The sequence below is a fragment of the Moschus berezovskii genome, chromosome 2 (genome assembly GCF_049115385.1).
Source record: "Moschus berezovskii isolate FMDL1 chromosome 2, NW_MosBer_1.0, whole genome shotgun sequence".
Lineage (NCBI taxonomy): Eukaryota > Metazoa > Chordata > Mammalia > Artiodactyla > Moschidae > Moschus > Moschus berezovskii.
In genome coordinates, this window is record NC_142461.1 from 42,168,906 (window position 1) to 42,184,933 (window position 16,028).

The 16,028-nt window shown below is 42.7% G+C and overlaps 2 protein-coding genes across 9 annotated transcripts in view; one reads left to right on the forward strand and one right to left on the reverse strand.

The window, feature by feature from the left end:
- Positions 1-1,066: 1,066 nt before the first annotated feature.
- On the reverse strand, positions 1,067-3,389 carry LOC129538554 (uncharacterized). Its single transcript, XM_088841280.1, has 5 exons — positions 3,180-3,389; positions 2,117-2,540; positions 1,856-1,957; positions 1,401-1,768; positions 1,067-1,304 (listed from the first exon to the last, which is right to left on the reverse strand). The coding sequence occupies exons 1-4, from the start codon at positions 3,387-3,389 to the stop codon at positions 1,584-1,586; spliced, it is 921 nt and encodes a 306-aa protein (XP_088697406.1). The 3' UTR covers positions 1,067-1,304; positions 1,401-1,583.
- INO80D (INO80 complex subunit D) overlaps positions 1,891-16,028 on the forward strand; it is a 71,366-nt gene continuing 57,228 nt past the window's right edge. For 3 of the 8 annotated variants that reach the window (XM_055397540.2, XM_088828099.1, XM_088828100.1), the window contains exon 1: positions 1,891-2,019. The gene's annotated coding sequence lies outside the window, so the exon portion shown is untranslated. Of the gene's footprint in view, positions 2,170-2,859; positions 2,881-6,331; positions 8,069-16,028 lie in introns of those variants that run through there. The other 5 variants (XM_055397541.2, XM_055397543.2, XM_055397545.2 and 2 more) reach the window with 4 other exon arrangements.

Below are 16,028 nucleotides of genomic sequence, written 5' to 3' on the forward strand. Positions count from 1 at the left end.
AAAAACAACAAAACTGTAAATAGAACACAACTTTAAAACTGAGGCTTCTGAGATGTTAAGAATCAGTTAATTTTACTTTAATTACTTTAGATTTTTCTAGCAAATAGTAAGGCAAAAACTCCAGAAAAAAAACAAGACTATTCAGGTACTGTATTCAAACTGAGATAATAAAGATGCGGGTGAGAATGAAAATAATTAATATCTTTTATATGCATTAAACGAACTCACTTTAACATTATGGGAATTTTGACACTTGGAAGCTCAAAAAATAAACATTTTAAAGTGAGTCATCAGTTATTTCTAAATGCTTTGTAGTCAATTTTAAATTAAAGGAATTAAATATTCTACTGATACAAGGCACTGATATTACAAATTCATTTCCACTATGTCAGGGAATCTGCATCAGAAAAATAACTTTTAGTACAAGAGTCATCATTCCCTGTAGAAATACAAAAAGATCTTTTGTTCATTTTCTAGTATTCTTCTCTTTCTTTACAAAAAAGCAAAATATCTCTGCAATTTGTTCTCCTCCAGTAAGATTTCTATGGAATTGTTGCAAGTGAGCAGCACCCTTCTGTCCTTCATCTCTCTGTTCTGTTCTCTCAGCTTTGATCCCCTCTATCTACTAACCTTTTGCTTATTGAAGAAAAGCTGATTCATGACATCCATTGCAATATATTAAAAGTAATTCATAGCTTGGCAACACATTGCAAGTTCTGAACATTTCAACTCTAACAAAAGCAGACACACTCATTCTCAATTCTGTGACACAGAAAGTGGACAGCAACATGTGCAATGCACCAAAAATCTAAATTTTAAAGGATATAAACTAAACAACAACAACAAAAATAAATACCTGGATATAATTGTAAGTAAGCAATTTTACTTAAAGAAAATCTAAAGCTGTCTTTAATTTGCAGTTTTCCAGTAATCTTTCTTCACAAGCAGACCATAAGAGCGTTAGGATTATTTCTAGAAACATGGTCAGTTATACTTGAGTTGTATTTAACCCCCCGGTGATCTCTGCTTAATTTACACTGTGAAAAATAAACAGCTGTATCTTGCCTTTCTGGACAGTCAATAGGTTTTATTTGCATTGCTTTGGGAAAAGGAGACAAAAGACATCCCTTTAAAATTGTCTTCCAGCAATCTCAGTTTGGAAGGGAATATATAGCACAAATTTTTTTATATAAGGAAACAAATCTCTATACACAAAAATGTATAAATAAGCAGACAAATAAAGTGGCTAGGAAGTCTCTCGAAGTTCAAATTTATAAACTGACCATCAAACCCAGAACTTACACCTGTAATGGAAAAAAAAATCATTATTAGTCTGAAAAATAATTCAAATACCGCTATCACGAACATGGGGAAAAAATTAAATAGAAAACAGTAATCACCGGAAAACCTGTGTCTTGTAAAAGATTTCTTTCCATCAGAAGATGCAGAAACATTTTCCCCCCTGGAGCAAACGCAAACGTTTCTCAGGCACCCCCAGTTTCTTCCCCGCTTTCTCCCCCAGGCGCCGGTGGAGACGGCCGGTGTGGACTTTTCTCCCGAGATGAGAAGTAGAAATTTGTACTTTATCGGGAGCGGGTGCACTTTTCCCCCCGGCCCCCCTTTGCTCTGCCTCCAAGATGGTAGGAAAGTTGTCGTTTCGGAGGGCAGAGGAGCGGGTCTCTGGTGTTATGTCCTCGCAGTGCCTGTAGTGGTGCTGTAGGAGGCTGCCGCCTCTTCTTGTGCAGCCCCGGCAGCCCTGCCTTCTTGGCTGGAGAGTATATTCAGGGATTTCCCCTTAATAATCACCGACCCTGGGAGCACTTTTTAGTTTCCAAAATAAAAATATGATCCTCACCCCTCTTGCTTGACAGGGAAAGGCTCTCGCCGGAGCCCAGGGGGGAGCAGTAGCAGCGGCAGCCGAGCTTCCTAGTCCATTGCCAGCGCCTCTCACTCTGATCTGTCAGCCCAGCCGAGGGAAAAGGGGGGAAGGAGGAAAAAAAAAAAAAAAGCAGCTGAAAGGTAAGCAGAAGCGGCCCCAGGCCCGGCCCACATCCCCGGGCTCCCGTAGGGCGGCGGGCTGGGCCGCGCAGGCAGGGCGGGCGGCGAGCACGCTTACGTGAGGCCGGGGATTCGCCAGCCCGCGCCAGGCCCCGGGCAGAGAATGAAAGGGTGAGCGGGCCGGCGCCGGGGTGGCGGGGGCTGGGGACTCGGGGGCCTGGGGGGCGCCCACGGGCAGCGACGGCGGGCCGCCGGCCAGGGGTCCAGCCGGGGCCGGAGCGGGGCGAGCGGCGCGGCCTGCGCGGGCCAGGGTAGGGGTGTGGAGCGGGGCGGGGGCGGGGGGTGCCGGTTAGGCCTCGGGCCGGCGGGCCCCGCAGCGGCAGCGCCCTGCCCCCGCACCCCGGGCCTCCCCGCGCCCCTTCGGGTCCCCCGGGGCCTCGGGGCGGGACGGCAGCGCCGCTGGGCCGAATCCTGCGCGGGCCCCCGGGAGGTTCCCCGGCGGGGCGGCAGGCCCGGGGCGGCCGGGACAGGGGCGGCAGGGCCTAGGAGTGGGGAATGGGCGTCCAGCCGCCCCCTCCCCCGAGTCTCTCGCCGACGTCCCCCACCCCCGATTCCGGTAATAGTTGGATTTATTTCTCCCCCTCCTCTGCGCTCCGGGCGGCCCAGGCCGGGGCGGGGCGGGCGGCCTTGCGGGCGTGGGGTGGGGTGGAGGGGCGGTGGAGGAGTCAGGTGCAGCCGCGGCCCGGAAAGTTTCCTTTTAGGCCCGAATTGGGGGCTGGCCTCCTTTCGGGGAGCCCCGGTCCTAGCTCTCGCGACCCCCGAGGGCGTGGGGGAGAGCACTCGGCTATTTTGAAACTCTTTGCCAGTTCCTGTCCGTGGAAGGTACTCCGCCCCTGCACCCCTCGCCCGCGCCCCACCCCGTTCCCCGGTGAGCCCTTCCAGGGCTGCAAACTCCAGCCCCGTCCCCGGGAGCCCCCCGGCTGGGGAGAGGGTCCTCTCTGCCCGTTTGCAAAAGTTTTCCAGGGATTTGTCTTAGCTGATTAGTTAGTGACTGGGCTTGTTGCAGTGGGAAAGGGAGGAGGTACATTCAGGTGGTATTTCTACTGGGCAGGCTTTTCTAATCGCTTTTTCAGCCCTTACCCCAGGAAGCGAGGGTGTTTATTTTCAGACCGAGCACCCACCCTTCCTCCCATCCCGGACTCCCTGAGTCCCGAGCCCCCTTTTCTGGAGAGCCTTGCAGAGGGAAAGATGCAGGGAGGGGGGAGGAGACTGTCAGGGAGGGAGCGGGGGGCTGGATGTCTGGAGCAGCCCCCAGATGGAGGAGTTTTCTGTCCTGTTTGGTCACTGTCCGGGAAAACAAACGCGGGGACTGGACCCAAGGCGGGGACCATGGTTGTCAGGACGGACCCCGCTGGGAAGCACTAAGAATGTGGAGGGAAGTGGAGGTGGGCAGGGCAGCTCGTGAAACAAGGTCTACAGTTTAAGGATCGTCCTTTTATTTTTTTCTGATAGTAACTATTTGGGTTTTTGTGATACTCTTCTGTTCGACCCTAGAAATAGAAAAGTGGGGGATTTTAAAGGAAACTTGTTATTGCCGCAACTCAGAAGGGTCTGTGGGAAGAGCCCTCAGGGAACTGAACACAGTGTGGTTTGGGTATTTTTCCCTCCCTCTATGTGTAAACGGATTTAATTTTAGCTATATTTTGGTGCCGTGAGTTTTGAAAGTTTTTTTTTTTTAATGTGTAAAACTTAAATTTCCAAATCTAGATTTCCCGGTTTTCGGGGATGGGATGTTTCCTGTGGCTCCATTTAACCTCCTGGTGTTCTTTAGTGTGTGGAAGTCAAATGTTAATGTGCCCTGCCCGCCCCCACCCCCCACCAGCCCCCAGCGTGGGATTGTCTGGGGAGGTGGTTTTTCCTCTTTTATTGGCTCTTTTCTTCTCAGCTCTTTTTAAGTGGACCTGGGGCAGGAGGCTGTGCGTAGGTATGCGTGCTCTGCCTGGTAGCAGGCTGTGGAGTTGGCTGGCAGAGGTGTTCCACACTCTGACCACTCGCCCCCAGAGTACTATTATCCAGGAGAAGCTGGCACTTGCAGGGCAGTGGGTAACCCACCACAGGATGAGTGCTGACTTCTGTTCCGCGTGGAAGGGAGATTCCTTCTGTGGAGTTTTACTAAATGTGTCTCCTTTTCCTTTTGTTTGCCTGAAACAAAACTGTTTCTCTACAATGACAGCCATCCAGCCATTTAGTATTTTGCTTAAGAAAGAAAGGCTTGATATTTGAAACTGTGTGGATTTCATACAAAAAGTGTAAATTACATTTAATGGTGATTTAACTTTATTGATTTATTGAAATTGCTTGTTGATTTGGATGTTTTCATATACTTGTGTACCTAAAATTGTTACTTATGTTATAGTTTGTCCTTATTTTTAGAGCATACTGTATGGAAGAAGACAGTCTATGAATCTCTTAGGACATTTTGAGGTTTTTTTAAAAAAATCTCTTTGCTTCCTAATTTGATATTTTTGAGGTATATTGTTGGCTTCATATTCCCAGACTTTCAAAATCTATATATGTACAATTCCCAAAAGTTTTGTACCCCACCACCCCTGCAGTCTTTCCTGATCTAATCATTCCATGGGCTATATTTTTGAAGGAATAGTGGGTTTGATAATTAAAAAGTTACATTGTATTTGAAACTAAAAAGACTTCCAAGGCAAGTACTGAATTAATTTTAAGTGGCTAAAGTAGTATACTTTTTCACTATTAAATATTTAGTTTCAAAAGTAGATGTTTATTTTCATTTATAAATCTGAAGTAATCAAGTTTTCTTTCCTCTGAAAGATTGTGTAAGGAAATTTGTATACCCTACCCCAAACCATTTTTCTCAGTAAATCATGTTAATAGTATTATAGAGAATTGAAGTTACAGTTTAGATGGATTTTAAAATTTCTAAGTCAACGCACCCAAAATTAAACATGTCACTTCAAAAAAAAAACAGAAGGCTGATCCATTCATTCTTACCTGAGTTGTTCCCCCAGAGTTAGCAGCTCTCACTATCCAGGTTTGGCACCATAGTTATGGGTAAGGAGAGGTCGTTTATATCTGGATACAGTTAGACTGCAAAGTTCTCAGACTGGTAGCACCCAGTCTCTTCCCACCACATACCCGGTAATGTGTAAACAATGGATGAATGGGTGATATTGGGTTGGAGTCAGCCAATTGTCCCCAAAGGAGATACTCCACTGCATATACAATGGTGTTCCATCTAAGCCCATTTAATTTGTGCTAATCAGCTCTGTGCTTTGCTAAACAAATAGCAGTGGAGTCTTCTTCTCACTTCCATCAGGTAGAGTTTGTCCCAGAACCTCAGCTGTAGTGACTGGTCCTGACTTTTTTGGGACACTCAGAGAGATACTCTTTTCCCACTTCTCTCTTTTTTCCCCTGATTGCACTTAGGATGCTCGGTTACTTGGTTCGGTTTCTTCCCCTGAATGTGACTTGGTTTTAATACAGATTTTTGGTTGCATTTTATTTGTAGCATAGTACCCTACAGTCAGCCACATTTGAACTGGGCCTTGAGTGCTGATCCCAGCCAGTTCTTGCACTGGGCAGGTTCTTCAGCTTTATCTGTAAAAAGAAAAAAACTTTTTTGATATAAAGATTAGATAAGGTAACTCATGTACTTGACTCTTATGTACTTGACTCTTAACTCACCTAGGCCACTTGACTCTTCTGTGCTCTATACTATTCCCCTTGGCCACTTTGGGCTTCCTTGTGGCTCACCAGCTGGTAAAGAATCCACCTGCAGTTCGGGAGACCTGGGTTCAATCCCTGGGTTGAGAAGATCCCTTGGAGAAGCTAAAGACTACCCACGCCTGGAGAATTACATGGACTGGATAGTCCATGGGGTGGCAAAGAGTTGGACTTGACTGAGCAATTTTCATTTTCACTTTCCGGCCACTTTACTCTTCTATTCTCTTTACTGTCTCTCTTGTTTGACTTTTTTTCTGATTAAAGGTAATATTTGAAAATGAAAGTGAAGTAGCTCAGTAGTGTCTGATTCTTTGTGACCCCATGGGCTGTAGTCTACCAGGCTCCTCAGTCCATGGGATTTTCCAGGCACGAGTACTGGAGTGGGTTGCCATTTCCTTCTCCAGGTGGTCTTACCAACCCAGGGGTTGAACCCGGGTCTCCCGCATTGCAGGTGGATTCTTTACTGTCTGAGCCACCAGGGAAGTCCAAGGTACTATTTACTTATATTCATTCCATTTAATCTGCCTGCAATACAGGAGACCTGGGTTCCATCCCTGGGTGCACAAGATCCCCTGGAGAAGGGAATGGCTACCCACTCCAGTATTCTTGCCTAGGAATTCCTACGGACATGGAGTCTGGTGGGCTGCTGTCAATGGGGTCACAAAGAGTTGGACACTTATTGCATCTAACACTTTCATTCTATTCAAGAGATAACCATGATTAGCATTTTGTGATCTGTGTGTGCATACCATGTGATCTCAGGATCTTCCATTTAACGATGTTGTTCTTTGTATATGGGAGTCAGTGAGGGACAGGGAAGCCTGGTGTGCTACAGTCCGTGGGGTTGCGAAGAGTCGGACATGACTGAGTGACTGAACTGAACTGATAGTTTGTGTTGGTTAAAAGCTTGGGCTGTGGAGTCACATTGGCTTTGAATCCTACTTATGTGACTTGGATAAATTACTTAATCTCATTAAGTCTCAGTTTATTCATCTGTGAAAGGGGGTGATGATAACACCTTCATAGGGCTGTTGTGATTAAATGAGGAACTGCACATAAAGCCTCATATGTGGTCTTTGTATAATATTTTCCTTTAAAGATTTTTAATATTCTCGATGTGAATTTTTTTCAGTGTGAATGAGTGCTTGACTCAGCGTATATAAATAATACTAGTAAGTATTTGAGTACAGATACAATATAATAATTACCTTCATGGGGCAAATAAATATTTTTGTGCCAGTAAAAAATTAGCAGTATATTCACAGAAAGTTTCAGCAGCTCGATGTTAGCCTAGTCTCTACCATTGAACTCTTGAGTTGGTAAATGTAAGGAAGTGGTAAGTAAGTTCACCAGTGGGCAAAGAAGGTGGATATTCTTCTAGCTCCTTTTAAACTTGAAGCTCTATGTGTGCAGGTGTGTGTGTTGCATGGCTTTGAAAAGCTGAATAGTCTGTGGCTGATTTGGTAGGCTCATCTTGGGAAGGTAGGATGCTTATGTGAGGTGATGGTAGGGTTTGCTGAAGCCTGTGCTGTTTCGTTCATTTATCACATCGGCTTCTTTAGTGGTAGCTCTAGGGTTTGGGAAAGATCGAAGGCAGGAGGAGAAGTGGTCAACAGATGATGAGATGGTTGAATGGCATCACCAACTCAGTGGACATGAGTTTGAGCAAACTCTGGGAGATGGGGGGACAGGGAAGCCTGGCGTGCTGCAGTCCATGGAGTCACAAAAAGTTGGATACAACTGAGCAACTGAAAAACAACTGGGCCTTGTAAGAAAAAGATACTTTGTTTGCCCTTGAGGAGTTTTTAGTCTAGTGGAGAAGAAAAATAAAGTTGACATTTACAACATTGCTTGAGGAGGGATAGTTTAGCTTGGAGGAAGGAAAGCCTATTTACTCTGGCCTGGGGCAAGAAATAAGGATTTTTTTTTTTTTTTTTCCAGGGGGGTGGGTTTCTGCCCAGAGCAAATAGGAGGAGTTAGATAGGCATTCCAGGAGGTGGGACCTGACAAAGGAGTATTCTGTATTGCAAATTGTAGGAATTGGGGGAGTAGGAATCTTTAATGGGAGAGGGAGTGGTTGGCTTGGTCAGGTCCTAAGGAGTCTGTACTTAGGTTAAGAGGTTTGGATTTCTCATACATTTATGTAGGTCTTTGGCCAAATAAATTATTTGTATTTTAGAGGATTCAGATCGTAAAAAAGTGGAACAAAGGAGGGTAAGTGGACAGCTGCTGAGAAGAGATTGAAGGTTTGGACCACCGTGATGGCAATGGCAATGGGCTTGGAGAGAAGTCAGTGAAGAGGCTGGTTACAGAGGTAAAGTGGTCTTCTTCGGGTAATCAGATGTGGATTTGGGATCCATCCTTGTATAGATAACTGAAGTTGTAGAAGTAGAAAAATTTGACTTAGTGGTTCTTAGTCTCTTTTGGGACTCTGATAAACTTTCTGGACCCTGCTCCAGTAAAATATATTTATAGATATTTACAGTTTTATATATTTAGCTTGAAACCTGGGGTAATGTAGAACGGACATTAAAATGGAAGCTGGTTAAAGTTTTTGTTTGACAGTCACTGTTTGTGTCACTTTTATCACTGACATTTTATAGATGAGGAAATAGACTTGTAAAATAACTTGCTCAGGATCACATACCTTGTGTTTTAATAGTTTAAATGAGCTACTGACATGGAAGATTTTTGTGAGAAAATTTGGATTTGTATTTTTTTAAAAATTGGAAGATCTGGAAGCCATAGGTCCGTGTGTGTGTGTGTTTTAATTCCAACAACTTGTTGAAACTGGTTTAAGTCTGCTGCCTTTAGATGGGCAAAGTTTGCCAGTCTGCCCTTGGCCCACCTCTGTGGCACATGTAGGCATTTCATCTTGCATCCCTATAAAACAAGATTGAAAGCATCTTTGGGAACATTGACATTTATGTGTGAGCACCACGAGAAAGGAAGCCACTGACTGAGAACCCAAAATAAGATTTTTCAAGAAAGAGAAAGTGGTCAGTGGCGTCACATGCCCAGAGAGGCCAAGTGAGACAAGGATGGAAAAGAACACCTGGGACTGAGCAACAAAGGGGCCATGAATTTCAGACTCTTAGAACAAAAGAACTGTAGCTACAACTTAATTTTTCTTTTTGTCATGCAATATAGGGTTTCTGTAACAATTGAGAGTGACCCCATGGCAGGGATAGAAACTCGGAAAGCATTTGTTGTTAGGGATTCTTAATTGGAGCTAATAAATGCCATAACCCAATCAAACACTGCTCATTCTGCTACTATTTTCATCCCAAGAATGCCAGTGTCTAGATGTTCTATAGAGTGTTGAAAACATTTTTAATATTAGATTTTTAATATGGATAATAATAGGAAACAGTTTTCAGTGGCTTCTGTTACTCTAGCCTCAAGAAGGTGGGAGGGCCTGATTTACTGGAGAATTACACTGTCTCATTCAGAGAACCACCAGCAGCTGGAGACTGCCTTTCAGCCCTGCAGATCTTTGATTAAAATGATAATACCAATAAACCACTACTTAACTGCTTCTAATAGTAGTTAACATTACGTGATTACTATGTGCTGGGTACCATGCATATTGAAATACCTAATTTAATTCTCCTAAGTGACTCAATGAGGTACATACTATTAGAATCCTCTTTACAACTGAGAAAACTGAAACCTAAATAACTTGCCCAAGGTCAGACACCTAGTAATGAGCTGAGCCCGCTTTAAGCCCCATCTCTGATACCCTCTGAAGCCAGTAAGTGCTCTCCACTGCTGCATGAGCTCTCCTTACCTTTCTAATAAATTAGGTAAGAAGCTCAACTAGCATAAAGGTCATTTTAATTGAAATTCATAATGCAGACTTATTTGCACAGTACTATTTGAGCACAGTATTTGGCACACAGTAGACTCACTGGAAAAGAGTCTGATGCTGGGAAGGATTGGGGGCGGAAGGAGAAGGGGACGACAGAGGATGAGATGGCTGGATGGCATCACCGACTCGATGGACATGAGTTTCAGTGAACTCCGGGAGTTGGTGATGGACAGGGAGGCCTGGCGTGCTGTGATTCATGGGGTCGTGGAGAGTCGGACACGACTGAGCGACTGAACTGAACTGAACTGAGACATTCAATAAGCATTTAACTTAGCTTAAAATACTCTCCTTTGCACTTTGTGTTGAATATTGTTTATATTTTGGGATGATAGGCAGATTTTCTCATTGATCTTTGAATCACAGGAGTTGATAGATTTTTATAATTTCTGAGTCTAACACTGATGTGTGGGATATTGCTTTTTTTTAAATTAATATTCTCATCTGTTTAGTTTCACGTTTCTATGCTGCATGTAGTCAAAACATTAAAAAAAAACAACCTTCAAATGGGACACTTTTTAAGTTTTTAAGCTTTTTCAGACTTTTTTAAGCTTTTTCAGACTTTATATGATCTGGGATAAGAAAAATTCTTTTCATTTGTATTAAATATATTAGCTAGTATTCTGAGAATTTAGGCTCACGTTGGATTAGGAAAAAATTGTAAGGTATATTGTAGGTCCGGGCCCTTAAAAAGGGGTAGACTATATAAAATTACAGATGGCAATTAGGAGAAAATAGTGTGGCAGTGAAATGAACATGCTTCTGAAACAGGAGACTCAAAAGAGCAGTAATGACACACAGAGATTTCACATGGAGGTGATACAGTGGCAGTCCCAAAGAGACTAATGTTCATATTTTGCAAATTGGTTTCTAGTTGCTGTTGGAAGACCAAAAGGGCTGTAGGTTGCTTTTGTTAAAAGCTTATCTTTCTTACAGTTTTTCCTACTAATGTCTTATTCCTCTGTATTTGCAAGAAGAAAGAAACTATGGAAGGGAGTTGTTTTAATTTTCTTTAAACTCAGCATATAATATCAAGGGATACCCTTGTAGTTCAGCTGGTAAAGAATCTGCCTACAATGCTGGAGACCTGAGTTCGATCCCTTGGTTGGGACAATCTCCTGGAGAGAGGGAAAGGCTACCCGCTCCAGTATTCTGGCCTGGAGAATTCCATGGACTATGTAGTCTGTGGGGTTGCAAAGAGTTGGACATGACTGAGCGACTTTCACATAATAACAAGGAGGATTTTTGAGAAAGATGTTACAGCTACCCATATTTCCTTCTCTTCAATTCTACTATATGGATATGTTTGCCATGAAAAATTTCTTTCTGTGAGTCTCTTAGGTATTTTTTGCTTTTTTGGTAATAATAAGGGTATATTAAAGGATATATTCTAGTGCTGCTGAGAGTGCTTAACTACCTTAATTCTCTTTAAGGAAGCATAGACTTGTTTGTATTCTTTTTCTAAGCAAGCTATTTCCACAGATGAAGATAGTATCTACTGTAGTGATAAATTTGGTCTGGTTAAGACTTTTTAAGTGATATTCATTGTATATTAAAAGGTGTAGTTCTAAATGGATTAGACAATGGGATAGTGTTTCGGTGGGATCATATTTAAATATAAGGGTCTATAAGACATTTGATTAAGATTACGTGGCCTTCATACATTATATGTTTCCTCAAATTTTATTTTACAATGAATGTCAATGAATGAAGGCCACGTGAACTGCGCCTTTGGTGGAGTAGCAGTAAAGAACTTCAGTGTTGGGAGGCTAGATATACATTAAAAAAATTGTAGGTTCCCTCCCCCCGAAATCTGTTTTAGTAATTTTGTCATGATTACTTCTTTAATTAAAAAAGGGGAACCTTTTTTAAGATAGAGAAGACCATATTAATGGTAGTTCCCAGTTTATAGACAAGTGATTTTGATATTAAATAATATCAAATATTATTTGATTAAACAATACTTCTTTTTTTTTATTTATTTATTTTTTATTTCTAAAAAAGAATTTTATTAAAAAAGCACAAATGCAAAGAAATGAACAGAGGAAAATTTATGCGTCGAACCAGGACTGGTCACTTATGATAATATGCATGCTACAATTCCATTCTCTCCAATCATTCCACCTTCACCCTCTCCCACAGAGTCCCAAAGACTGTTCTAAATGCCTGTCTCTTTTGCAGTCTCTTATACAGGGTTCAGGTTACCATTTTTCTAAATTCCATATATATGCGTTAATATACGGTATTGATGTTCTTCTTTCTGGCTTACTTCACTCTGTATAATTGGCTCCAATTTCATCCACCTCATTAAAACTGATTCAAATGCATTCTTTTTGATGGCTGAGAAATACTCCATTGTGTATATGTACCAAAGCTTTCTTATCCATTCATCTGCAGATGGACATCTAGGTTGCTTCCATGTCCTGGCTATTATAAACAGTGCTGCAATGAACATTGGAGTACATGTGTCTCTTTCAATTCTGGTTTCCTCGGTGTGTATGCCCAGGAGTGCGATCGCTGGATCATATGGCAGTTCTATTTCCAGTTTTCTGAGGAATCTCCACACTGTTCTCCATAGTGGCTGTACTAGTTTGCATTCCCACCAACAGTGGTAGAGGGTTCCCTTCTCTCCACACCCTCTCCAGCACTTATTGCATGTAGACTTTTGGATAGCAGCCATTCTGACTGGTGTGAAATGGTATCTCATTGTGGTTTTGATTTGCATTTCTCTGATGATGAGGGATGTTGAGCATTTTTTCATGTGTTTATTAGCCATCTTTATGTCTTTAAACAATACTTCTTAAGAAGGAAGTTAGATTCGAAGCAGAAAGCCATTTTCCCCGAACATTCTTTCCTTTTATAGTGTATAAAGTAAGTCTGAACACATCAGGGAATTGAAAATAGAGCTGTAAAGATTGAATTGGGCTTAGTAAAAGAGGGATTTGAAAATGGAGAACAGGTAGGTGATTATTTAAAAAGAAGATGGAAAGTTGGCTTTCAGTAGGATTTTTAAAATGCTACAATTCAAAGAAATAGAAAAAATAATCACAAGTTGATGTAAAAAACATGACATTTGGAGAGAAGTTGTTTTTAACATGTTGCAATTAAACACTTTGTAATGGCATAGAGATCATTAGCAAGAGCTTTGGCATCTTGTGGCAAATGCTGAAAGATGGACTAATGGATAAATTAATGAATTCCTAGAGTTAGAAGGAGGTTGAAAAGGCAGATTTTAATGCGTTCTTAAATTTATTAAAAAACATTATTTTAATGTTTTTTAAAAACCATTATTTGCTAAATAGACCTTGGGTGGCAAATTATATGACTCTATTTGGTGAAACTTTTTTTTTAAATATGTATTTATTTTTGGCTGTGCTGGAATTTTGTTGTGCAGGCTTCTCATTGCAGTGGCTTCTCTTGTTGTGGAGCTTGGACTCTAGGTTCACCGGCTTCAAGGCTCACAGGTTTAGTTGCCCTGCAGCATGTGGGATCTTCTAGAACCAGGGATTTGAACTGTCCTCTGAATTGCAAAGCGGTTTCTTAACCACTGGACCTCATGGGAAGCCCATGAAACGTTTGATGTTCATGAGATATACGGCGATATTCAAACATTTTAAAGCTTCTAAATTATACTTTCTCTTGGCCAATGGCTATGGCTGTTAGAAATCACTGTGTAGACTTAAGTACCAATTTAGTGATTTTTAAAAATTAATTATTGGTAGGTGAATCTAGTCACCTGTTTTGGGTAGACAACCTAGAATTGAGTTGCTATCACAGAAGCCATTTATGTAGGCAGTATGTACTTCAGTTCAGTTCAGTCGCTCAGTCATGTCCGACTCTCTGCGACCCCATGAATCACAGCAGGCCAGGCCTCCCTGTCCATCACCAACTCCCGGAGTTCACTCAAACTCATGTCCATCGAGTCAGTGATACCATCCAGCCATCTCATTCTCTGTCGTCCCCTTCTCCTCCCGCCCCCAACCTTTCCCAGCATGAGTCTTTTCCAGTGAGTCAACTCGTCGCATGAGGTGGCCAAAGTATTGCAGTTTCAGCTTTAGCATCAGTCCTTCCAATGAACACCCAGGATCGATCTCCCTTAGAATGGACTGGTTGGATCTCCTTGCAGTCCAAGGGACTCTCAAGAGTCTTCTCCAGCACCACAGTTCAAAAGCATCCATTCTTCGGCGCTCAGCTTTCTTCACAGTCCAACTCTCACATCCATACATGACCACGGGAAAAACCATAGCCTTGACTAGACGGACCTTGGTTGGCAAAGTAATGTCTCTGCTTTTTAATATACTATCTAGGTTGGTCATAACTTTCCTTCCAAGGAGTAAGCGTCTTTTAATTTCATGGCTGCAATCAGCATCTGCAGTGATTTTGGAGCCCAAAAAAATAAAATCTGACACTGTCTCCACTGTTTTTCCATCTATTTGCCATGAAGTGATGGGACCAGATGCCATGATCTTTGTTTTCTGAATGTTGAGCTTCAAGCCAACCTTTTCACTCTCCTCTTTCACTTTCATCAAGAGGCTTTTGAGTTCCTCTTCACTTTCTGCCATAAAGGTGATGTCATCTGTATATCTGAGGTTATTGATATTTCTCCCAGCAATCTTGATTCCAGCTTGTGCTTCTTCCAGCCTAGCGTTCCTCATGATGTACTCTGCATATAAGTTAAATAAGCAGGGTGACAATATACAGCCTTGACGTACTCCTTTTCCTGTTTGGAACCAGTCTGTTGTTCCTTGTACAGTTCTGACTGTGCTTCCTGTACTTACTAAGCTGCTATTTACTTCTGGACACTGTGCTAGGCTTTGGATATAATGAAGAACAAACAGTCCCTCTAGGAGCTTATTTCCTTAGAGGGAAGAGAGCAGAAGAACAAGCAAAGTAGACTCTAATGAGGGTTGAAACAGGTAAATGCACAGAGTACCTCAAAAGAGCATGGAACTAACTCTGCCTTTGGGAATCTGCATGTGGTGACAACTAAGCTGTATTCTGAAGGCTAGGACTGGCCAGAGGAGGGGACACAAAGAGGAAGACATCCATTGTTCTGGACGGAGGGCCTGTCCTTGGTTATGGTGAGACTGGGGGAGCCTGGGTGCTCAGAGCTGTGGGTAAAATCCTCCAGTTACTCACTTCTTTTCTTTTGAGTGCATCTCACTGCATAGATTATGGAGCTTCCCAGGTGGTTCAGTGGTAAAGAATCCACCTGCCCGTGCAGGAGACACAGGAGATGCAGGTTCAATCCCTGGGTCAGGAAGATCCCCTGGAAGAGGAAATGGCAAACACTCCAGTATTCTTGCCTGGAAAATTCCATGGACAGAGTCTGGTGGGCTACAGTCCATGGAGTTGCAAAGAGTCTGACAAGACTAAGCAATTGAGCACACATGCACTGCATAGACTGTAATCTTCTAAGGGAAAAAAAGTTGTCTTTTACTATTAATATTCTCTGTAGCTTCTCAGAAAATGATGGACTTGTCATAAGTGTTTAATAAATAAATGAATGCTTGCCGTTAAAGCTGGAATCACATGGATTTGACATAGTGATTATAAATCAAAGTTAGTACCTTTAATAGCATGTTTATTTGTTAAAATAAATTCAAAATGATCGCAAAAGAATATGTTTGCAAAAATTAGATGTTTGGTTTATGATTTTTTATTTTGGTATATTTTACTATACAGATTTTTAAAAGATATTTCTGGTTAATGATGGCAGAATACTGACATCTCTGTTCTCTCTAAACCAACTAAAAAGAATGAGGAGAATGAGAAACAGAAGAGAAACTCAATCTTTGATAACAAAACCTTGTAATTTGAACGTAAGAATTAGTATTATTTAAGTGCAGTACTATTGCCTGGAGAATCCCATGGATGGAGGAGCCTGGTGGGCTGCAGTCCGTGGGGTCGCTAAGGGTCGGACACGACTGAGCGACTTCACTTTCACTTTTCACTTCCCACTTTCACACACTGGAGAAGGAAATGGCAACCCACTCCAGTGTTCTTGCCTGGAGAGTCCCAGGGACGGGGGAGCCTGGTGGGCTTCCGTCTATGGGGTCACACAGAGTCGGACACGACTGAAGTGACTTAGCAGCAGCAAGTGCAGTGGGAGTTGAACCAGGGCAAGAAAGGATTCAAGGAGAGATGCTGCTGCTAAGTTGCTTCAGTTATGTCCGACTCTGTGCGACCCCATAGACGGCAGCCCACCAGGCTCCTCCGTCCCTGGGATTCTCCAGGCGAGAATACTGGAGTGGACTGCCATTTCCTTCTCTGCAAGGAGAGATGATTTCCTCTATATAACTCAAGCAGAGTGGTGGGAAACACCACGAGAATAAAACCAGTGATCCCCTTACTAGGGATGGCAAGGTTGGTATGCACATGGTGCTCCCTGAGTGGCAAGAGAGGT

Excerpts from the sequence above, each read along its gene's own strand:
- LOC129538554 (XM_088841280.1), bottom strand. The coding sequence starts at position 3,389 with ATGGTCCCCGCCTTGGGTCCAGTCCCCGCGTTTGTTTTCCCGGACAGT. Across the intron at positions 2,541-3,179 it reads AGTCCGGGATGGGAGGAAGG|GCCCTGCCGCCCCTGTCCCG; the intron begins GTGGGTGCTCGG and ends CCCCACTCCTAG. Across the intron at positions 1,769-1,855 it reads TTCCCTGTCAAGCAAGAGGG|CCAAGAAGGCAGGGCTGCCG; the intron begins GTGAGGATCATA and ends TATACTCTCCAG.